Below are 22,966 nucleotides of genomic sequence, written 5' to 3' on the forward strand. Positions count from 1 at the left end.
CAGGACCCCTCCCCTGGGCCTCTATCGCAGCACTTGCCCCTGCCCTACGGCACCCAAGACCCAAAGTGTTTCTGCTAGAAGAAAGCATAGGGTAGCTCTAGAGTCTAGACCAGTGTTTTTTCAGACTACAAGTCGTAACTCATTAGTGGGTTGTGAAGCCACTGTAGTGAGTCTTGACCAGCTTTCTATTTTTTTAATTGAAATTGACTTGTCTAGACTAGACTAGAATAGAAATTATTAGAATGCATTGCATCTATTAAGGACGAGCGGAGCATTCCTTCATGAAACTGATTTTTCACTTTGTGCCTGTGTGTGCTAGATTTTAATGTAAATTGTATCAGCTACCATAAGAAAGAGAAATAAGATGCATGCAGTCCAATCATCCTTTGTGTAAAGGGCCAGCCTCAGATCTAAAGAGGACAAGAGGCCCTCAACTCAGAGCCAGGACTAGAACTCTCAGTTCCAGCTGTTAGGGCTGACTCTGTCAAGCTCCTGGTTCTTTAGGTTGGCCCTGTGGAGATTCCTAGTGCCACCCACCAAATGATTCCAGCTCTCTACCTTCCAGGCACATGATAGGTTTGCATTTTCCTGCCTCTTGAGGTTAGAGTACTTGTAGAGTGGGCTTGCATTGGCCAAGCCCATTGAACAGAAGTGACATGTGGCACCTTAAGAGTGACAATGGCTTTAAGAGCCAGCTCTAGATGTGCCATCAGACAGCTGGGTCCCAGCAGCGTGGGTCCCAGAATGAAGATCTCACAGAACAGAACCTCCAGCTGGTATGTGTTGCTTAAAGATGCTGAGGATTGTTTGTTACCAAAGCAAAACTTCCTAACTGATACATCCTCCTTCCTAATGGGCATCATTCCTGTGTCTCCAACTTCAGAAGTATAAGCACTGCCCCCTGGGGCCAGGAGCCAGGTTAAGGGTCAGAGTTACCAAAGAAGTCCAAGTTCAGGACCAGACCTGGATACGGAGCCAGAGCTGCTTGTTGGTCATCTCCAGGCGGCGAGAGTGGTTCTCCAGCTCCCTGGACTTTTGCAGGTCCTTCTGCATCCTCCGGATGTAATCCACAGAGGCCTTGAGGATGGTGCCCTTGTTCCAGCGCACATCCCTGCAGCAGCAGGCCAGGCAAATTAGAGGTGCATGCTCAGAAGAGTGGCCAAATCCTTGCCACTGCTCTGGTTGCAGAGCTTATGTGGCCTGTCCCGGTCTTACCCAGCAACCCCAGACCTGGAGGTGGAGGTGGCTGATCTCAGTTTGCACAGAATAGGTCCTCCCTGGTGACTTCTGTTGCCACTGCCCACCTCATTAATCTCATGAAACCAGACAATTCGGAGCAGCCTCGTTCCCAAGACTACCAAGACCCCAGCCCAGCCTACCCTGGATTCTCAATCCTCCTGCCCCTCAAACACCTGTCTTTTTTTTTTTTTTTTTTTTGAGATGGAGTCTTATTCTGTTGCCCAGGCTGGAATGCAGTGCAGTGGCAAGATCTCGGCTCACTGCTACCTCCGCCTCCTGGGTTCAATCAATTCTCCTGTCTCAGCCTCCCAAGTAGCTGGCACTGTAGGCACACACCACCGTGCCTAGATAATTTTTGTATTTTTAGTAGAGATGGGGTTTCGCCATGTTGGCCAGACTGGTCTTGAACTCATGACCTCAAGGGATCTGCCTGCCTCAGCTTCCCAAAGTGCTGGGATTACAGATGTGAGCCTGGCCTCTTGTCTGCCAGCCCAATGGCCTTAAGAAAGCTTTCTCAGCATGACTCCTCCTCCAAGAAGCCTCCCTTGACCTCAGCCTCACTTCCAGGACAGAAACTCATCTGTCTTGAGCTTTCCTGATTTGGGAGAGGGAGAGATCTTTTCTCAAATAGATGAGCTTCTAGAAGGAATTCTCCTCCCATCCCAGTAACTAGCATGGGGCTGAGGGCAGATAATACTTGTCAGCTGCTGCCCACCACAGACCCATCACCCTCCCCCTCAGAAACCTGCTCACAGGTCATTGGCCTTGGGGATCAGCATTCCCAACTCCTTGATGCGGTCGTTGATGTTGAACCTTCGTCTCCTTTCAACTAAAGGTAACAGATTCCAGAAGGAGCAATTAGAGGGATGGGGACCCCTCACCCCATGGGGAGAAGTACCCAGCCCAGGGAGGGGTGCTTCAGGGCAACCTGCAGCTTAGATTTAGTCCTTCCAGGAAGTAAGAGGTGACCAACAGATTGAGATTTCTACAAGGATTAGGGGGTCCAGGGCAAAGGCCAGACACAATTAAGAGCGCTGAAATGTAGAATCAGCCCTGGTGATGCTGGCAGCACAGCAAAGCTGCCTGGGTTAGGACTCTTCCCTGCTACACAGAACTCTGATGCCCCAGGTTCCATGCCTTAACCCAGAAAACAACCTGATAAACTGGGGGTTTCATGAATATCCTCAGGAATATTCCCTTACAGGAATCCTTCCTACCCACTCCTGAAGAGGTCTAGTGGAAAGACAGCACTAATAATCCCAGGCACCATTGAATGACAGCAGTGGGAGGGCTTAAGCCATCTGCAAGTGAATTGGCCTTGAGCAGGGAAGCCTTCCACCAGTGCAGGTCAGGGAGTGGCTTTTTAGCCAGCCCAGGTGAGAACAAGGAAGAGGGAGGCAGGGAGAGGGGGCGGGGCAGGACTCACTTAAGTTGTGATTGTCTTTCTTCTGCCGCTCCTTGGCCAGGGCCCTGCTCTCAGCATCTGGAGGCCAAAAGAGAAGGACAGAGGAGCTGGGAGGGAGGGAGAAAAGGAGGGAGGAGTCGGGTATTCAAAGGCACAGGGATAGAGGGAGGCAGTACCTGTGAGCTCTCGCTTCTGGGTCAGGTCCGCAGGGCAGGAGCTGCTGGTGACGCCCACCAGGGAGGCTGTGACCTGGGGGTCGCTGCTATACACATTCAGGTGGCTGCTGGACAGGGGTAGCTGTGGGGTGGGGGGTGAGGGAGACCCATGAGTATCCCCCTCTCCACGGGGAGCCCCCTCTAGGGCCTATCATCCCAGGAGCAGTCCTTCCTGGGGACACCTGGAGTGTCAAAATTCACCTTGGACCCTTTCACCCAGCAATTCAACCTGAAGGTCTGCAGAGTCCAGAGCTATTGTAAGATGTAGTCCCTGCCCTCAAGGAGCCCCTGGCCTAGAGTGGCTGAGAGAGTGATCCAACCAATAATATGTGATAGGATTAGGCCCCAAGCATTATGGAAGCCCTAGAGCAGGTCATCTAATCAATTCTAGAGTTTCTGGCGGTTTCCTGGAGGGCTTGGAACTCAACAGAGTCTTGAGCAGAGATGTGAGGCAAGGCACTCCGGGCAGCCACCAGGGCACAAGCAGACAGGGCGGCTTGGCAGAGCACAATTCCAGCAGCTCAAGAGGCAGAAGTGGTGGGGGCGGAAGTCCTGCAGGCAGGGGAGAGGTACCTGGATCCCCAGTACAGTGTTTGACTTGCAAAGATACTGGAGTTTTGGAATGGGCACCAAGGGAAGTTTAAGCAGGAGTCTGACAGGGAGAGATGTGAGCTCTGGAAAGATCTGCCACAGAAACACGCAGAACAAATCACAGGCCCAGATACCCCACAGTGTACACAGGAACTACTAAAGGGACCAATCACTTGCACCCTCCCTCCCTCCTCAGCCCTCGCTGCCCCTGCTAGCTGTAGGTTTGGACCCAACCAGTCCCGGCCAGCTCCTACTAAGCCACTCAGTGATGTCACTAGGGCAATGGGGACTGAGGATTGACTCACCACCAGAGGAACTGGGGACTTTCCCTTGGTGGCATGGGCTGGGGCCAGGATCAGGGTGAAAGGCTCATGCCCAAAGGCAGGAGTAAGCAGCTGAGGTTCAGGAGCTCCAAAGAAAAGCGGGCGGGAGGGGCACTGGCAATCCCACCTGCTCAGCGCACACACCTGCCACCTTTGTACAGAGCTTGCCCTCAGTTTCTTCCCTCATCTAATCTTCCCACAATCCTGTGGGTACAGAACATCACCCCCATTTTGCAGCTGAGAAAACTGGGGTTTAGTACACTTGAGGGATTTCCTAAGGTCACAGCAAAAGCCAGAAGCCAGGCTTCTTGACTCCAAGCCCAGCTCCTCCCCACCTGCCACCCCACCTCTGCCAGGAGACGCAGGAAGCTGCCAGAGGGAGTGTTCCTGTGGTTGGGGACAAGGCCAGCCCCAGATCACTTGCCCCACGGAGTAAGAGACACAGACAGGCTTTTGCCTGTTGGGCCCTGGGCTTGGTAAAGGAGGGGAGGCCCAGGTCCCCAAAGGAGCTCATTAGTTCCACACCTTCCTATAGACACACTGCCCCTCCACCCATGCAGTGCTCTCCCTGCCTCCCTCTGCCCCTTCCCCAACCTGGAAAGCTCCCCCCACAGGCCCGCTCCATGTCCCCAGCCCCTTCTCCCCTCCGAAGCCCCATGGTGCGCAGAGGCTGAGGCACATCCTTCTTGCTTCATAATTCCTCTTGGCCCCGGCCCTTGTCATATTATTTAGTGAAAATGACTCATCTCTACAGAAACATGCCAGCTCTGCCCAGTGAGAACCCTGTCTCCACTCTCTCTGGGCTCAGAACCACTGTGGGTGCCCCCCTCCCTAGAACCCTTGCACACCCACCCCACCCTAGCCAGGAGTACCGTGTTGGGCATCTGCATTTCAGGATTGATGTAGCCAAGGACATCGTCCAGACGCATAATGTTGTCAATGACATCATCAAACTGGAAAAGAGAAAAGTCCATCTGGGGAGGGCCCACCAGGAGGTGGGCAGGGGAAAGAGGCATTGGGACAACCACTGACCTGGAGGGACCTTGGAGCCCACCTCACCCAACCTACTTATCTCAGGAAAGAGGAAATAGGCCCAGAGAAGAGACGAGCTGTCCAGGTCCCACTGGCCCAACATGAAGCTGCGGTTCTTGCCAAGGAGCCTACCTGCCCAGGGAGCTTCCTTGATCTCACTTCAGTCTCTGGCTTGGGGAGTGTGCTAGGCTTTCCCGGATAAGTCTTCTGTTTCTCCCTAGCAGAGCTTTCTTTTTTTCTTTTTTTCTTTTTTTTTTTTTTTTTGAGAAGGAGTCTCACTCTGTCACCCAGGCTGAAGTGCAGTGGCGCGATCTCAGCTCACTGCAACTTCCACCTTCCCGATTCAAGTGATTCTCCTGCCTCAGCCTCCCGAGTAGCTGGGATTACAGGGGCGCACCACCACGCCCAGCTAATTTTTGTATTTTAGTAGAGACAGGGTTTCACCATGTTGGCCAGGCTGTTCTCAAACTCTTGACCTCAAGTGATCTGCCCGCCTCAGCCTCCCAAAGTGCTGGGATTACAGGCGTGAGCCACGGCACCTGACTTCCTAGCAGAGCTTTTGAAAGTGAGGATGGCGTTTCCTCTGTGAGGCTCCCTGAGGGCAGGGCTGTGTCTTCCCCCCGAGATTGGGGCTCCCTGAGGAGGGCTCTGTCCCCACCTTAGACTGAGGCTCCCTAAAGGTGGCACCATGCCTCTGCCATTAGACTGCGAGTCTCAGAAGCACAGCAGTGGGCACGAGCTCTGCAAGCAGCACGGCCACTGGCCAGCTCCTCACTCACCTCCCTCTCAGGGTTGGAGCCAATGTGCAGCATGGCCATGGGGCTATTGGGAGCACTGTTGCCAGCAGAGGAGGACAGCACGTGTCCAGCTCGCACCCCTGGGGAGGCGGCTGGTGGGGGCTTCGGAGAGCCCTGGGCCGGGCTGATGTGGGCAGCAAACTTGTTCCCGTAGGTCTCAGACAGGTACTCCCGCACCTTCTGATGCTGCGACTGCTGCAGATGGTAGGATGTGGGATTCTCCAGGTAGGACTGCACCTGGGAGGGGGAAAAGGCAAGGGCTCTAGGGGAGGCTGGGACTAGTGGGGACAGGGTGGGGGGCAGGCCAGAACAGGCCCTACCTTCAACACCTCCCCAGGCACAGGTGGTGGCGACTGGAAGTGGACGGGGGTGTTGATGGCCGGGGTGGGCGGCCCCCCGAGCTGCTGCTGTTGCTGCTGCTGCATGCAATGCATGACAGCCTGTTGCTGCATGCGCTCCCGCTGTTCCTCCTGCTGCGCCTGCTCCCGCATGAGCTGCATGCGCAGCCCTATGCGTGATGCCATGGTGGCTGCCGGTGCTGGCTCCCTGTGGACGAGAAGGGGCGGCAGGTATATGAGGCACGTGTCCTCCTCAAAGCACAGGGGCTGGCAGGGGGAGGCCAGAATGACTGGGACCGCATCCATTTTATAGGAGAAGACACCGAGCCCTGAGAGAGGAAGAGATTTGCCCAAGGTCGCTGAGCAAGCGGGTGACAGCTGAGACATGAATCCAAGTTTCCTGGTTCCTGGACCAAAACCGAAGGTTCTGTCTTCTTCACTCATTGCAGTTGGTAAATCCCAAACTCTAACAGTCAACTTCCACTCCTCTCTGTGTCATGCCCACATCCTGATCCTGTTAGATCTGACCTCAGATCCATCTTCCTTTGCTGCCACAAGGTGGGCCCAGCCTATCCTGGGTCTTACCTGGAATCCCGCAGGAGCAGCCCAGTGTTCAGACTGCCTCCTCTGGCTTGCCCTAGGACATTCTACTGGCACCTCAGTAGAGCAACTCATTTAAGTCCTGTTACATCCTAAGTCAGATCCTGTCTTCCCCTCTGATCACAACTCCCCATGGCTCCCACCTTCCTCAGGGGAAAAGCTAAAGTCCTTACCATGACTGGAAAGGCCCCCTAGGATCTGGCCCACCTCATGTTCCCCTTTGACCCCATCCGCCAGCTCTTCCTCTTGTTTTATCTGCTCCGGCTACATCCTCCAGGCACTTTGAAATCCCTGAAACATCCCAGGCATGCCCCCACCTCAGGGCCTTTGCACTTGCTGTTCCCTCTGCCTGGAATGCTCTCCCCCCAGATGACATCATGGCTCACTCCTTCACCTCCTCCAAGGCTCAAATGTTACCTTACAGAGACCGTCTAGGACCACCCTATTAAAATTACAAAGCCCCCCACTACTACTCCCTATGCCTCTTCCCTTTTGTTTTTATTTTCCTCCATATCACTTTTCACCATCTTAAATATGATGCATTTTTGCCTATCTATTTCATTCATTGTCTGTCTCTTCCTTACTGGGAATGCAAACTTCCCTCGGGGCAGGCATTTTCTGTCCTTTTCACTGCTATACCATGGGCCTCTGGCCCAGGACCTGGGACATGGCAATTGCTGAATGTATGTGTGAAGAAATGTATCTTATTTGTGAGCCAGGCAATGGGGATACAACTGCAGTTCCTGAGCTCATGCAGCCTACAGTGTAATAAAGAGAAAGGCAAGTCCACAGGCTTAGGAGGGCCTGTATGGGGAGGGCCACTTCCAGGCACCTGGCACTGCCAGAGCCCAGAGAGAACTTCCCACCAGCACATCAGCCCTGACCTTCTACAGGTCTCAGTGGGACAGGTGTGACTTAAGCCCCCCAGCCCAGTCTGGAAGGAAAGACAGGGAAGAATGAGTCCTACAGCTGGGCCCACTCTGTCCCTAGCTCATTGAGTGACCCTGGGTAAGTGACCCTGGGTAAGTCCCTTCCCCCTCTGAGCTTCCATCCCTCCATGCACAAAATGAAAGGGTTGGACCCAGTAATTTCTAAGGTCCTCCACAGCTGAGACAGGCTGAGACTCTGAGAGGTGCAGGGCTCCTGAGTGTGTCCAGACCCCATGAAGGTCCTGGTAGGGGCTGGAGGGTCCCATCTTGGGGATATTGCAAGAGGCAGTATGACTTTGTGGTTGAGCAAGGACTTTTGAACTGAGAAAATATGGGCTTGAATCCTAGTTCTGCCACTTCTTTGCTGTGTGACCTTGGGCAAGTCACTTAACCTCTCTGAGCGTCAATTTCTCATTAGTAAACAGTCTCTGCTTCAGAAGATTGGAGCACTATATGAAATTAATAGGTCTTGCACATTATGTAGCACCTGGGAGGCTGAGTGCATGAGACATGGATGGGCACATGACTGGCAGGCGAACTGATCAGTGTGGACCAGAGGCCAGAGCTGCGTCTCAAGCTCCTAACAATGAGGCCCAGACCTCGGGTGGTGGCAAAGGGAAGCAGCAAAGGCTGACATGTTCTGGCTAATGCCAGACACTGGACTTAGTCAGCATTAGCAAAAAGAACTGGCAAATATTCCGTGACAATCACCAGATAATGGAAAGAAGAATAACTTGCATTTATTTGAGCATTTACTGTATGTCAGGCAATGTTCCAGACTCCTTCACCTCAAACAGCCCTATGAAGTAGTTCTGCATATTACTCTCCTTTTATAGATAAGGAGAAACAGAAGCACAGGAGATTAGGTGTCTTTCAGCAGCGAAAGGGACAGAGCTGGAACCCAGCCCCAGGCAACATGGCCTCTGAGCGCATGCTGGGGAGGAGAGGGTCTCCACGCAGAGCGGGGAGGAAGCTTATTGCAGGCTGCCTGGCTGCCAGGCCCAGGAATGGAGCCCATGCCACCTGACTGCCAGCCAGGGCTCCTCCCACCATCACTGTGCCTTCCTGACAAGGTAGGAAGACAAGCAGTGGCCCTCACCCCACCCTCCTTCCTTCTCTGCCCCTCTACACCATGAATCAGTAAACGGGCTGTCTCAGCCCCTTGGGTCTCTTCACCCTGCTCCCAACGGGGCAGTCCCCAGAAAGAAACGAGCAGATGCCCACCACTCCCTTCCCATCCTGCAGCAGGAACACAGCTGCAGCCTCCACCCATGCCTTCGCTCACCCCCTTCCCATGCTGCTACAGAGGGGTATCCCTGTCTTTGTACCCCCACTGCCCACCACACACACTAGCCCTACAGACCTCATAGGCTCTGACCCCAGCCCAACCCACCCCCTCGCAGCTGTACCCCCAACACGCCCACCCATACGACACTGGGTCACCCCCCCACCCTTGGGGACAATCTGACTTCAGTTGGCCCTGGTGGGGGTGTGGGCACCGGGCCTGGCAGTGCCAGCCGGCACAGGGAGGGCTAGGGGAGAACGGTCCCCTTGTTTCTCTGACAAAGAGCTGAGCGTCTGGCCTGGCCTCGCCTGGACTGGAGCTGGCTTTGCTATGAGGAGAGCCTAGGCTGGACCCTGCCTCTCGCTGGCTGGGCCAGCCTCAGTTCCCTCATCCGCACAATGGACTTGGGAATCCCTCCCCCACCGCCCCCTGCCAGAATCTGTGTGAGCCTCCTGGGAGAGGACGTTGGAGAAGTGGACACAGCGAGGTGTCTGTGCATCAGTGGGTGTCAGTAGCCTTAGCTACTGTCCCCTCACAGAGGCTGGCAGGGTAGTGAGGCTCCCCAACCCCACTGCTGGAGCTGTCACACCCACAGAGCTTGTCCTCCAGTGAAGCTCCAGCCCTCTCCCCTGGCCCTGGTTGCCAGCCTGGGTTGCTGAGTGGGGTGTAGGTGGGATGGGTATGGGGTAAGGGAGAGGCCTGAAGGGATCAGAGAGCAATGGGGGTGGTCCAGGACATGCGAATCCCCCCACCCTCAGCCTCCAAGCATGCCTACTCACTCTCAAACCCTGAGGGTCCACTCACAGCCTCCCCTGACACCCAGTCTGGCCAGGAAGAACTAAGAGGATGGACGTGGGAGAACCAAAATGTCCCTGGCCCCTCCCACCATCTGGCCCTTCAGACCCACCATACCTGGAAAGGGTCCACTGTGTGCACGTTCAGTAACACTGGGGGCCTGGAGTGCCTACTGCATGTAGACACCAGGGATGGGGCATTTCCCTGGAGAGCCTTCTCCCCTGCCCCTCCCAGGTAATACCCTCCTCCTGAGAGGAAGGGTTTGATGCCCCAGAGAATCCCTGCCTCTCCCCCATCGCATGGCTGCCCCCATCAACACCCCCAGGGCCCTCCAGCTGCCTCTTGCTGCTGCCCACCCAGAGCCTCTCAGCTGACTCTGCCTCAAAGCCCAGACTGGGTTCTAGCTTAGTCACGTCCAAAATGAGTTCTGCAGTCCCACAGGCTCACTGCCCCTACTGGCTAGGCAACTTCAGAAAGCTACTTCACCTCTCTGTGCTTTGCTGTCTTCCTCTGTAAAACGCAGCACCTGCTAATCACAGCACCTGCCTTTTGGGGCCATTGGGAGGATTCAAGGTAAGTGTGTGGCAGTCACTTCATAACCAGGGATCCCGGTCTCCTCTGGTCAGGCCAGAGCTGGTTTCATCCAGCCTGTGTGTGGGCCTTGCCTGTCAGTCATCTACACCTTAGTATGAACCAGTCTTGTCAGAGCCGTACCTGAGGGAAGATGTGGACACAGGGAGGAGAAAGACAGGGAGAAATCACTGGTCTCCATGACAGAGGCAATGAGAAAGAGGAGCCCAGAAGAGTTAAGTCTCAGACATAGGAAAGAAGATATCAAAGATATAGCATTGAGTGGAAAAGGTAATCTGCAGAATAAAATGCACAGCTTAAGCCCATGAAGCATGAAATGGTATATGCGTAGACAACAGGAAGATCATAGTACCAGCCGCTAAATGCTTCATGAATGATTGCCATGGGTCAGGGCTGGTCAGTGTGCTTTTCCTAATGTTTATTCTGTCTTTTCTTCCCAACAACCCAATGAGCTGAGTAGTAGTATCGTCCCCATTTTTCTCGGAGGAAACCGAGGCACAGAGAGGTGAAGGAACTCACTCAAGTATACACAGCTGATTAAGTAGCAGAATGGCGATTTGATCCAGGCAGGCTGGCTCACAGCCCCCACTCTTTAACTACTATTCTGGGCTCTCCCAGCACCCCAAACTGTTCAGAGTTGTTACTGCTGCAGAGGGGAGTGGGAAGGGGTGATGGAGGTGGAGGGATAAAGAGGGATTTTTATAGTTCTTCGTTCCACTGGAGAAGCACTCAGCTCTTACGGTGGGAATATGTGCGACTTGTGTGATTCTGTTAACAGGAGAAGGCAGTACAGCAGCTTCTGGGGGTTTATGGGGGGGCCCGACCTGCTTCCAGTGCTTCCAGTCATGTCCAAAGGTGGGTCGCCAAGGGGAAGGAATCCCCCCCAGCTCCACCTGGACTGGCCCAAGCCCTGGCCTGCTTGGTGCAGTGGTCATTAGGCCAGCCGCGGACCCTGGGTGAGGGCACCAAGTGGCCAGCAGAGGCACAGAGCCAGGGCCAGCAGCCACTGAGCGTTTGGAGCTGGAGGGCCAGGGCCCCATTCAGTTTCTACCACAGCCCCAGACAAGGGCTTCTGAGGGGAGTACCATCTTCTCAGCTGACGCCAGTCCATTCAGTGGCTCGTGAGGCCTGAACTGCCTTGAGGATTTTCCTGCCCTCTAAATGATCCTTTAAAACTTGGAGCAGGAAGCTGAAAACACACTCCATGACCCATGGACCTACTCCTATGCATGCCCAACAGAAAAGCACTCACGTGTTCACCAAAGCACATATACTAGAATGTTTGCGTGTATAGGAACCAAAACTGGAAACCACCCAAATGTCCATTAAAGAAAGATAGATAAAGAAGTGGTGGGCCAGGCGTGGTGGCTCATGCCTGTAATCCCAGCAGTTTGGGAGGCTGAGGCGGGCAGATCACTTGAGGTCAGGAGTTCGAAGCCAGCCTGGCCAACATGGTGAAACCCCATCTCTACTAAAAAATACAAAAATTAGCCAGGCGTGGTGGTGTGCGCCTGTAGTCCCAGCTACTCAGGAGGCTGAGACAGGAGAATAGCTTGAACCCGGGAGGCGGAGGTTGCAGTGAGCCGAGATCGTGCCACTGCACTCTAGCCTGGGTAACAGAGTGAGACTCCATCTCAAAAAAAATAAATAAAATAAATTGAACTGGTGGTACATCCATACAATCAAATGCTACAAAGCAATGACAGCAAATGCACTGTTGTTACACATGACATAGATGACTCTCGCAGACATAATGTTAATGGAAGAAGCCAGGCACAAAAGCATATACAGCATGCTCTGCGTATATGAGTTCAAAAAAATGCAACATTAATCTATTATGTTAGAACTCAGGATCCTAATTACCCTGGGGGAGTGCCTGGGAGGGGACACAAGATGGCTTGGTGGGTAAAAGGATTAGGAAAGTTCTGTAATTTGATATGGGTGTTGGTGCCATGAGAGTGTCATACTTACAATAATTTGTACAGCTGCTCCCTTACAATTTATAATTTTCTGTATGTGTGTTATATTCTCATTTTAAAATCACGTAAGAATGAGGGCAGACCAGCCTGGCATGGTGGCTTACGCCTGTAATCCCAGCACTTTGGCAGGCTGAGGCAGGCAGATCACTTGAGGTCAGGAGTTCAAGACCAGCCTGGGCAACATGGTGAAACCCCGTCTCTACTAAAAACACAAAAATTAGCCAGGTGTGGTGGCACATGCCTGTAGGCCCAGCTGCTTGGGAGGCTGAGGCAGGAGAATTGCTTGAATCTGGGAGGCAGAGGTTGCAGTGAGCTGAGATCACACCATTGCACTTCAGCCTGGGCAACCAGAGTGAAACTCCATCTCAAAAAAAAAAAAAAAAAAAAAGAATGAAGGCAGACGTTAAATAGTTTAAAAGAAGAGTTATGTAAACTACCTTCACCAACACCACCCCTTCCCCAAAACTCCGCCTTCCCCAAGTGTGTCTATGACTTTAAAATGCCTTTGGTACCAGGCACCTTCAACACAACTGCCAGAGCATACCTTGGTACAACCTCTTTGGAAAAGCAATTTGGCAATATATGTCAAAGCCTTGAAAAATATTCACCAGTCCAAGGAAGTAATCATAGATGCAGAAAAGGATTTTGTGCATAAAGATGCACTTCACATTATACAGAAAAAAGTCAAAACTAACCTCAATGTCCAGTTATAGGATAGTTAAATAAATTACGGTGTGTCCCTCCTGATGGACTGCTATACTTAAAATAAATAACATGAGGATAGGTCAGGTGACAAAATGTAGGATGTAGGGGGAATTGTATATAAAATCTGATCATCACAATGTAAAAATATGTATAGAAAAACCTCTTGGGAGGAAATATACAAAATTATTACTGACTTCTTTGGATGATGTAACCATAAGTATTTTGTGTGGTTTTAAAAGCCTTTTGGAATGTTATTCTTTCTCTAGAATGAAGATGTATATCTTTCTAATTGAAAAAAATATTTTATGCTAACAGCTAATGCTCATAGAATGCTTACTGTGTGCTAGGTACTGTTCAAAGCACCTTATGTAATTATCACAATTATTTCATGATATGAGTGACGTGGGTACCATTATTGTCCCCACTCAAGGAATGAGGAAACACAGGCCCAGAGAGGTTGTCACTTGCTGAAGGTCACAGAGCTAATGAGTGGCAAGGCTGGACCCTGGCAGTCTGGCTGCACCGCCCCAACCCTGGGGCTGGGAGTTTGGCCTCAGTCCTGCATTCAGGGTGAGGGCGGCCACGTTTTGTTTTAGTAATTCTCACTGAAGAAGTCTCCCTGCGATCAAAGAGTTTCAGCAGCTGATCTCTTTCATCCAGCCCAGGGGCCAGAGGGTGTCCGGGATGATGGAACAGTCTGGAATCCCCAAACACAGGCAGAAAAAAAAATTCTACCCTTCCTCAAAGAGCAGAGATAATTTCCTGTATTCCCAGAAAAACACATGTCTGGCGGCTGAAACAACAAAGTGTGCAAGCCCAGCGGCTGGGAGGCCTGTTTAAGCCATTGGTGACGCTCTGCACCTCTGTGGTCGGAAGAAGTTTCCTTCTGATTCAGTCTGTTACACACTCTCGGTTGTGGGGGAGCTGCCCGGTCAGTCGTGGGGAAAGAAACTGACCGCTAAACAAAAGCTTCCTGAACAGGTGCGAGATTCCTGGAGGCAAAGGAAGGGCTTTGTGGCCTCCTAGGAACCTTTCAGCCTAGGGAAGGGAAGAGAGGAAAAAATACCAAACTTGGGGTTTTTCTCAGCCCCCTCTGGCAGAGGAGGCAGCAGAGGAAGTCCTGATGAACTAGGAAACAGAACAAGGACATCACATAATCCTCATGGACAAAGCCATTCCAAATTACGGAGGTGGTCATGAGTCACTGTAGGGCCTGGGGAGGGGGCATCAGATGGCCCAGACCCAAACAGGGTGAGGGGTGGAAAGGTGTCCTACGACTCCCAGGAGCCAGCAATCCTGCCCATATGATGCTGTGGGAAAGGCCAGGTGCTTGGGTTCAAGTCTTAGCCTTGGGCTGGACTCAACTGTCTAGGCATGGCCTCAGTCTCCCCATCAGTCAAGCAGAGATGGCCAGCTGGGGCCACGTTTCCCTCAGAGCAGTTGTGCTCTAAGTGAGGAGGCTGGGTGTGAAAGTTGTCTGCAGGTGTGAATTTGTGGGCAGAGGGGAGGTTTCACCATTCTGGTCACTGTTCAATGTTGCTCCATCCAGGCCCACTGGCGGCATCCCTGCACAAGTTCCTTTGGGGAAAGGGTCCCATCCGTTCACCCATTCATTCACACATACACACACACACACACCATCTGAAAGCCCAGACTGGGACAGAGCAGCCTAGTAGTAACCCCAGCCTCAGTCTCTCCTTACTAGATAGGGGTAGGAAGGCCTCAGGCCAGCTTTTCCTATTACCAGGAGCCCTCTGTTTCCTCTCCAAAAGCCTTGGGTCTTCTAAGATTTTCTTTTCCAGAGCTTGTATATCAAGTTATTCACTGCAGGAGATGAGAGAGGCAGGTGAGCAATAACAATGTCCACCTCTTTGGGTTCTAAGGGATAAGTAATCAGAGCGTTTACCACAGTTCCTGGCACACTGGAGATACTTCATAATACAGCCTTTTATTATATTAGCTGGCAACTTCCGATACGGAAACATAGCAAACCCAAGACACCTGGTAAGTGTGCACTGTTTGATTGGAAGATCCTTGATATCAGAAGCAGAAATGAGGTCAATGGGACACGCACATGCTTTTAACAGTTTTAATGACATGTTTTGGTCTTTTTCCCTTTTAGTGAAGTGTAACTTATCCTAGCAAAATGCATAGATTTGTAGTGTACAGCTCAATGAATTTTTACAGGTGTGTGGCCTTGTCTAATCACTGTTTAGATCAAGATGGAGAATGTCACCATCACCCTGGCAGGTTCCCTCCAGGACCCTGTCCTGCATCACCATGGCTGAGTGCTACTGGTCTCCAACAGCACACAAAGGCTGCCATGCAGGATGTGGTCTTCACACTTACTGAGGACTGACCAACCCCTATTTGTGATGAATAAAGATCAAGAAACAAAGAGGCCGGGCGCGGTGGCTCACGCCTGTAATCCCAGCACTTTGGGAGGCTGAGGCCGGCGGATCACAAGGTCAGGAGATCGAGACCATCCTGGCTAACACGGTGAAACCCCGTCTCTACTAAAAATACAAAAAATTAGCCGGGCATGGTGGCGGGCGCCTATAGTCCCAGCTACTCAAGAGGCTGAGGCAGGAGAATGGCGTGAACCCGGGCGGCGGAGCTTGCAGTGAGCCGAGGTCTTGCCACTACACTCCAGCCTGGGCGACAGAGCGAGACTCCGTCTCAAAAACAAAGATGAAGAAACAAAGGATGAATTACATAAGGAAGCAGGGGCTCCAAAAGGGAGATCTGCACAACGTGCTTCAGTGGCAGCAGAGCAAGACCCCAGGATGCGTTCTGCATCGCCTCTCCCAGGCCCCCTGCAGGGATGCGCTGCGGGAGACTGCAGGGCTGGGGGCAGGGGGCAGTCAGGGGCTTGTTTTTAAATCTCTGAGCACCAGCAGGAGGTGGGGAGGAGGGAAAGGAAGGAGAGGAGAGAGGAAGGGCGGTCACACAAGCTCATGGCCCACTTAATGGCCTCCTGTTCCCACAGCTCAGGCCCATCAGCCCCAAGTTTCAGCTCACATCCCACAGGAAAGGGTGGGAACTGGCGCCTCCTGGCTGGCCAGACTGTTGGCCTGGGACAACAGGGAGAGCAGCTTCAAAGGCCATTGCAGACCAGGGAGTCGCCCTGTCCTGTCGCACTGGGACCAGCTGGGCCCTGGCAAAGAAGACTGCCACTGGGCATGGCAGGACAGGGACGAGGGACACGTAGCTAAGAGGAACATGAAAGGAGAAACTAGAAAAGGATTCCACTCCTGTGATATGCATGGACTGGCCCAGCCACCCATGTGGACCCTCTGTCTCTCCGTGTCTGCTTCTCTCTCTTTCTCTCGTCTCTCTCACACACATGCACGCACACATGCACACACATCCATGTGCACACGCGTGTAGCCGCATCCCTCAGCTGCCGCTTGCAGTCTAAGGATCCCCTTAGCAGGCAGCCACCTTTCTCCTGGGTTGGGGAGTGGTGGGACTGAACCCCTACCCCTTGTGCCCCTGCACCTGCCTCCTGGACACTCCATCTACTCCAGCCTCCTGCCTGTGTCTGCCATGCTTTGTTCTCTAGTTGTTTCCTTGCCACCTACCAGTCTCCTCAGCTACAAGGAAGTTTCAGAGAAATCACTTTTCTTCTTCAGAACCTCCACACCATCCCACCCATCAGACTTTCCAGAAAGAGATGCAGGGCCCTCAAGGGCTGCTGGTCCAGTGACCCCCACACACTCAGTTATCACCCACTTGGCAAACGCTCCGAGTCCCTCCCACATTGCACTGCGCAAGGGGCCTCTGTTCAGTCGCATTCATCCCCACAAACACTTGATGGGATAAACAGCAACACCAGCAGGATAGGAAACCGAGACTCAGAAAGGTTAAGTAGGCCGGGCGCAGTGGCTCATGCGTGTAATCCCAGCACTTTGGGAGGCTGAGGCAGGTGGATCACTGGAGGTCAGGAGTTTGAGACCAGCCTGGCCAACATGGTGAAACCCTGTCTCTACTAAAAATACAAAAATTAGCCGGGCATGGTGGCACATGCCTGTAGTCCCAGCTACTTGGGAGTCTGAGGCAGGAGAATGGCTTGAACTCAGGAGGCGGAGGTTGCAGTGAGCTGAGATCGCGCCACTGCACTCCAGCCTGGGCGACAGAGCAAGACTCCGTCTCAAAAAAAAAAAAAAAAAAAAAAAAGAAAGAAAGAAAGGTTAAGCAGCCTGTCAGGGGTCACACTGCAAGAACACAGTGAAGTGGGATTTGAGCCCAGGTCTCTCAGGTATGTGGCCACCACCAGCTCCAGCCCAGGAGAGGAAACCTGGGGCCCATAGGAAAGGTCTCCCCATGTAGATGGCTTGTTGTCCCCTGCACTCTCAGTCCTGCGCCCCCCTCATCCCATGTCACCCTCAGCGAATCCTACAGAGGTTCCCCAGAGAGGCCTGCATGTTCCTCAGCTCTCCCAGACCCCACCCACAAATACTTTTTGCTAAATAGCCAAGACATCCATGCCCAGGAGGCTCAGAGGGTGACAAATCTGAACCTCACTGAGACGGTTAGCCCACCCGACGGCCTGGGTCGGAGGGGGCGGAAGGCGAGGCTATATGAAGTTGGTCAGACAGAAATGTGATTCCAGGGATCAGAGATCTGGCACCAGACCATAGTGAGGTGAGGGTGGTAAGGGTTAGGGGAGGAGTGGGGCTCAGCCATAGATGGCTCCTAGGACAGGAAAGGGGCCTGAGGGTGACAGAGGGACTTAGAGACTGAAACTCCACTTGCCCCAAGTACCCTCTGACCCACCCCAGCAAACCTGCTCACGTCCCCTGCAGGGAAGATCAGCTAAGTTTTCGTGGATGCTACATCAGCCTATGTGGTCAATGAGGTCCCTCCCCAGGGAAGACGAGGCCTAAGACTCTATCTGACTGGTTAGTTCATGCCATTGTGGACTTGGGGCCCACAAGCTCTGACTCTCTGAGATGAGTCTGTTTTGCAAGCACTCCTTCAGCCTCCACGGGCCCAGCATAAAAGCCTCCCTAAGGCCAGAGTAGGACTGGAAGACCTGCATGGGTATGCACCACCCAGCTGCGTGACCTTGGGCAAGTCCTGTCCCCCTCTCCAGGCCTCAAGACCCTCACAAATAACATGCAGAGGCTGTGTGGCACCTCTCATAGGCTCCCCGCCGCCTGCCTGGTGTGCTGATGGTTCTGGCAGCATGGATGTGTGGAGGGCTGGTCCGGTGGAATCGGCCTGCAGGGCTAGGAGGGGAAGAGCCAGGCACCGGTTTCACTGTCCCATGTGCTGGCTACCCCGGCATTGGGGAGCTCCCTCTCCAGAGCCATGGCAGCTTTAGGATCCAGCCTTTGCTTTTCCATCTCCTCAGGAGAAAAGAATCCACACTCCAGCGTCTTCTGCTAGCTGCCAGCTGTTTAGGGCAGGGAAGACTCGTTGACTCCAAGTGTGAGAAGAGGCAGGCACAACGAGCACAGCCGGGCACACAGCGGGCACGCAGAGCAGCTTCTGGCTCCTGGTCCCAAACCCAGCCGCAGGCCCAAGACCCCCTGCATCTGTCCTGAGTTCTAATAATGGCTCTCAGGGTCCCAGTGACTAAGCCACCCCCACCTCAGCCCTCCCTGCCCCAGGCCCAAAGTCCTCAAAGCACTTCAATCCCACCAGTGCCTGGCTCCTGCCCCTGCTCCTGGGGCTGCTCCTCCTCCATCATCTGCTGCCCCAGCCTCCCCAGCCTCCCCAGCCTCCCTGTGGCTGGTCTGCTGTAAAGAACGACTCCCTGGCTTTGTTTTGAAGAGTTGAACCTGCTTCTGAGTACTTTGGAAACAACCACTGTACAACTGAAGTAGCCAGGTCTAAACAAAAGAAGACAGTGGAGAGGGGAATGGGGAAAGAAAGGACAAAAACACCTATAAGCATGGACAACTTCATTAAATTCACAGAAGGTGGCCTGTTTTCTCTCAGGTGCAAACCAAGGGGCATTAGTACTATGCACATTGAGTGCTTACTCTGCACCAGGCACTGTTCTGCGTTGATATGTGTTACTGATTTAATCCTCACCATGATGGAGGCGTTCACATATCCCCTGTTTTACAGAGGCGGCAACTGAGTCACAGAGAGGCTGAAAACTTGCCCGAGGTCACACAGTTGGTAGGTAGCAGAACTGGGGCGCCTGGTCTCCCCATAGTGTGCTGGGTGCTCCTGTGGAGAGTCTGTCTGGAAAGTGCCAGAGGAGGCAGCTAGGGGGTCTTGAGCCCATTAGTGAAGGGGCTCTTGGCTAAGCAGGTGAGGGCAGGACACCAGCCTCCCCTCAGCTCTTGTTTCCTCTAGAACTACTCCCATGCAAGCCTCCTTCCCCTCAAGACATCCTTTCCACCCAAAACCACCCAGGACTACCCTTGCAGTTCCCCAACAGAGCCTCTGACCCTGCCTCCACCTCCACCACATCAACTGTCCTGAGTCCGCCCTCTGGAAGACAGCCGGGCTTAGTGGATCACGAATATGCTCTGGACCCTGAATTCAAATCTGGCTTTGCCATTTGTCAGCTTTGTGACTGGGGGCAGGTGCTTAACCTCTCAGAGCCTCAGTTTCCCCATCTGTACAACAGGATGGCGGTAATGCCACCTTCCTCAGAGTCAGTGAGGGGGTAAATGGAACGGAAATATGTGATGTGCCTAGCACCTTGGAGGTGGTCTGTGAGTACTAGCTCCCTGCCTGGGTGACCACCGACCATCTGGCTGGACGGTGAGGGCCTTAGATGGGAGAGGGCCTCTTAAGGCATTGCACGCCCTGTTTGCCGGTTAGAAACAGACTCTCAGGCCCCGCCCAGACCCACTGAGTCAGAATCTGCATTTTAACAAACTGCCCTGGGAGATGTGTGGGCACATTAAAGAAACTTTACTTGTTGCCTTCTGGGGACTTAGTTCCCTGGTTCCAAGCATGAAAATTGGTGGCGGGTGGGAGGACACAGCAGGGAAGCACAGGCCCCTGGTGGAAGCACAGAGCTATTTTAAAGGACAGGCAGGGCCCTTCTGAGCCCCACAGGGAAGTTGAGCAGCCTGATTCTCAGGCCCAAGAGCCAAGGTGGAGGCCAGAAGGCAAGGTTGCAGGTGGGCTCTGGCTCGCTCGGTGCTGGGGCTCTGGCCCGTGCAGGAGGGGAAAACAATCCAGGTCAGTGGGGAAACAGCTTCAAAGCCGAGATGGTTACCAGTGGAAAAGTAACCCAGACAGACCATATGAGACACACCCATTCGTGCACACACCACCTCTCGCACATAAGCCACTGTCCACACATACACACTCACCATCACACACACACTGCACCAGGACTTGCCTGCCTGCCCAAAGAGCGGCTCCAGAAGAGAGCAGACAACCTTTGGGACAGCGTGTGCCTGGGCCTGTGTGCTCCGCAGGAGGCCTGGGAGTGTGGAGGCTCCCACAGCAGGTCCAGGAGCCCACTCTCTCCTCCACACGGCTCTGCCTCTGCCTCCCACCTGCCTAAACCCCAGCTCCATCTGAGCAATGAGAAACCTACGTCCTGCTCACCTGAGGTTGCCAAGGACCCAAATTTTAATTGGTCACCTGCCTGCTGACTCCCCTCTCCCCCAGTACACCAACATCCTCCTCACCAGGTTGCTGGGGGGTAATCAGCAGAGTGGAGCTCTGACTTCAGGGTTCCCTGAGAGGCAGCCACACCGCAGGGCCTGTGCCCACTCCCATGTACACTCACACGGGACAGCTGTAAAGTCCACCCTCTTCCCAGTGACACAGCTTCTGAAGGGCCAGGGACCCTCATCCACCCTGTCCATGAAGAGGTGACAGGTCTCAACTCCACACCCATTTTCAGCTCAGAAACACAAACCCACTGACCTCTTTCACCACTGCAGCCTGGACCTCTTCCACCACCACAGGGCCCCCCAGGCTCAGATGGGCTCCAAAGAAACCCTAAATCGTGGGGCCCGAATCCCAAGCAGGCCTAGGATGTCCAAAAAAGAGCCATCAACTAGGGAGGGTCGGTCTGGTCGCAGCAGGGTGTGTGATTTCATGGGTTCTGGAAAGGCCCTCTGCCCCAAAATATCTTCCCTCTGGGTCCGGAAATCCCTCCCAACCCTCAGATTCACTGCCGGGAGAGGCTCCCACCTGAAGCTCTCGTCAGCTCACACCGCTGGGAGAGGCAGCTGACAGCTGGCCTGAGAGCGGCCAAAGATGGGCAGAGGGAGAGTGGGTGCCAGGCCTGGTGACCGTCATCTCGCCAGGGCCGCCCTGCCCACGAGTTCCCACCAGGAGAGGGCGCCCTTCCTCCCCAACCCCAGAGCGCGGGTCCCCAGAATCCAGCACCTCTAGCCAGGGAGAGTGGCCTAGCAAGGACAGGGGCCTCAGCATGGCCTTCCACGTCCATGCCAGGGGAAACCAAGGCCTGCCCCAACTGTCCCCTTGAGGAAGCTAAAGTGCCAGACAGCTGGAGGGGATGGGAGCCCTGAGAGCAGGGAGGTGGGGGGCAGAAGGGGGAATTAACCAGGTTCCAAAATAGCACATTTGGTTCTGCCTCACTTCACCCTGTGCAGTGTCTGGCAGCTTCTGCTTTCGATCTGAGTCACGCCTGGTGGGGGCAGGACGGGGCAGCCAGTGCTGGCAGAGGCCACTAGACAGCACAGGCAGTGGCCCAGGAACTCAGCGGGGGCTCTTCTCCCCTCACAACACACATCTACACCTACCCCCAACCGCCCTTACACCCCCCAACCCCCATCCTGCCCAAGAGTTGGGCTTCTGGGAAGAGCTAACAGGGGACCACCCCAGGATTCCCAAATGCTGTCAGCTGCCCTAGACCCAGAATTCAGCTTTGCTCCTGCCCTGTCCATGCACACTCCGACTGGCATTCCCACCCCATCTCTGTCAGGGAGCCATAGGAGACCTGCACTGGAAGCCACCATCTCCCCCCGACAGAGGAGAAATGGCCTCCTATGACAACATTCCAACAGCCCACCAAGCCACCCACCCACCCACCAGATGGAGTGAGTGAGCTGCCCCCCGACCTGCCCCCATCTCCCCCTGCCCACACCCAGGTATGAAAGGAACAGGAAGCACAATTCACACACACACACACTTCCAGCCCTCTTCCTGTCCTTAAACACCATAAGAAGCACTCTGCCCTTACCAGGACAGAGCGAGGAGTGGGGTGCCTTGAACTCTGCATGTGGTGGGGTTGGGGGAGGAGCATCGGGAAGTCTGCTCTCTCGTCATCATCCTCTTCCACTCATCTGGGCTCTGTGCCCTCCTGCCTGCCCAGCCCCAAGGCTCGGAGCTGCTCTGCTTTCCCCCATAGAGTTGAGACTCAGGCAGCAGCTGCCTTACACCTTCTCCCTGGACCCAAGATGCTTGAGCTCAAACCTGAGACATAAACCCCACCTTCCAATGCCTGAACCGATCCTCTCTGTTCTCCTCCCAACAACACACCTGCCTGGAGTGAGTGCAGCCACCTTCCTATCCAAGTGGTGGAGTGGGGAGATGATAGACTTGGGCTGCCATGGCTGGGCCTGCCCACAGGTTAGGGAATGGCACAGGCAGACACACTCCTACCCCTGCCACCCCAGCACATGCACCCAGAGCAAACCTGATTTGGAAATGAAACATCAAGGGGAAAGGCTGGGGCTGGTGGCTGGAGGAAGAAGTCAGAGGGGCTGTGACTTGGCGTGCCTGCCTGTGGCCCAGGACCCTGTCTCCAGTGGGAGCACACCACCAGGCCCAGCCCCTGCCCCATCCCCATCTCCTGCCCTTCCCCTAGCCCCCACCCCAGAAGGCCTTACCTACACGCCACTTCCCTCTTTTAATTCTTCCCATTCCCTGCAAGACCTGTAGCCTGAAGCTGGGAGGGCTGGGGATGGGAACAGGTGGAGCCCAGGGGGAGAAGGCTTCTCTCCAAGGAGCAGACTGCACGAAATTACTCCCCCACCAAAATGTCCCTGAACTGTATCCTGTTCCTGACAGAGACACAGAGGGAGGCTACTAGGAGGCTCAGTTCCCGGCTGACTAAAAGGCAGCCACGTGGCAGCCATGGGGCTAGGGGAAGAGGCAGGGGCAATGACAGAAAGGAAAAGGAAGTCAGAAAAACCACTACAATCACAGTCTCAGGATGCTAGAGTTGGGAGGGAAGTGGAGGA

General features: G+C 53.9%; 1 protein-coding gene across 8 annotated transcripts in view; it reads right to left on the bottom strand.

Moving 5' to 3' along the window:
- TFEB (transcription factor EB) overlaps positions 1-22,966 on the bottom strand; it is a 52,348-nt gene that overhangs the window by 1,153 nt on the left and 28,229 nt on the right. For 5 of the 8 annotated variants that reach the window (XM_003266287.3, XM_030796202.1, XM_030796203.1 and 2 more), the window contains 7 exons: positions 5,923-6,148; positions 5,585-5,839; positions 4,646-4,726; positions 2,821-2,941; positions 2,666-2,722; positions 1,993-2,068; positions 964-1,111 (listed from right to left, as the gene is read on the bottom strand). In XM_003266287.3, the coding sequence (XP_003266335.1) occupies positions 964-1,111; positions 1,993-2,068; positions 2,666-2,722; positions 2,821-2,941; positions 4,646-4,726; positions 5,585-5,839; positions 5,923-6,148 (964 nt within the window). Of the gene's footprint in view, positions 1-963; positions 1,112-1,992; positions 2,069-2,665; positions 2,723-2,820; positions 2,942-4,645; positions 4,727-5,584; positions 5,840-5,922; positions 7,152-20,678; positions 20,973-22,612; positions 22,633-22,966 lie in introns of those variants that run through there. The other 3 variants (XM_030796207.1, XM_030796205.1, XM_030796201.1) reach the window with 3 other exon arrangements.

This window comes from Nomascus leucogenys, chromosome 17 (genome assembly GCF_006542625.1).
Source record: "Nomascus leucogenys isolate Asia chromosome 17, Asia_NLE_v1, whole genome shotgun sequence".
Taxonomy (NCBI): domain Eukaryota; kingdom Metazoa; phylum Chordata; class Mammalia; order Primates; family Hylobatidae; genus Nomascus; species Nomascus leucogenys.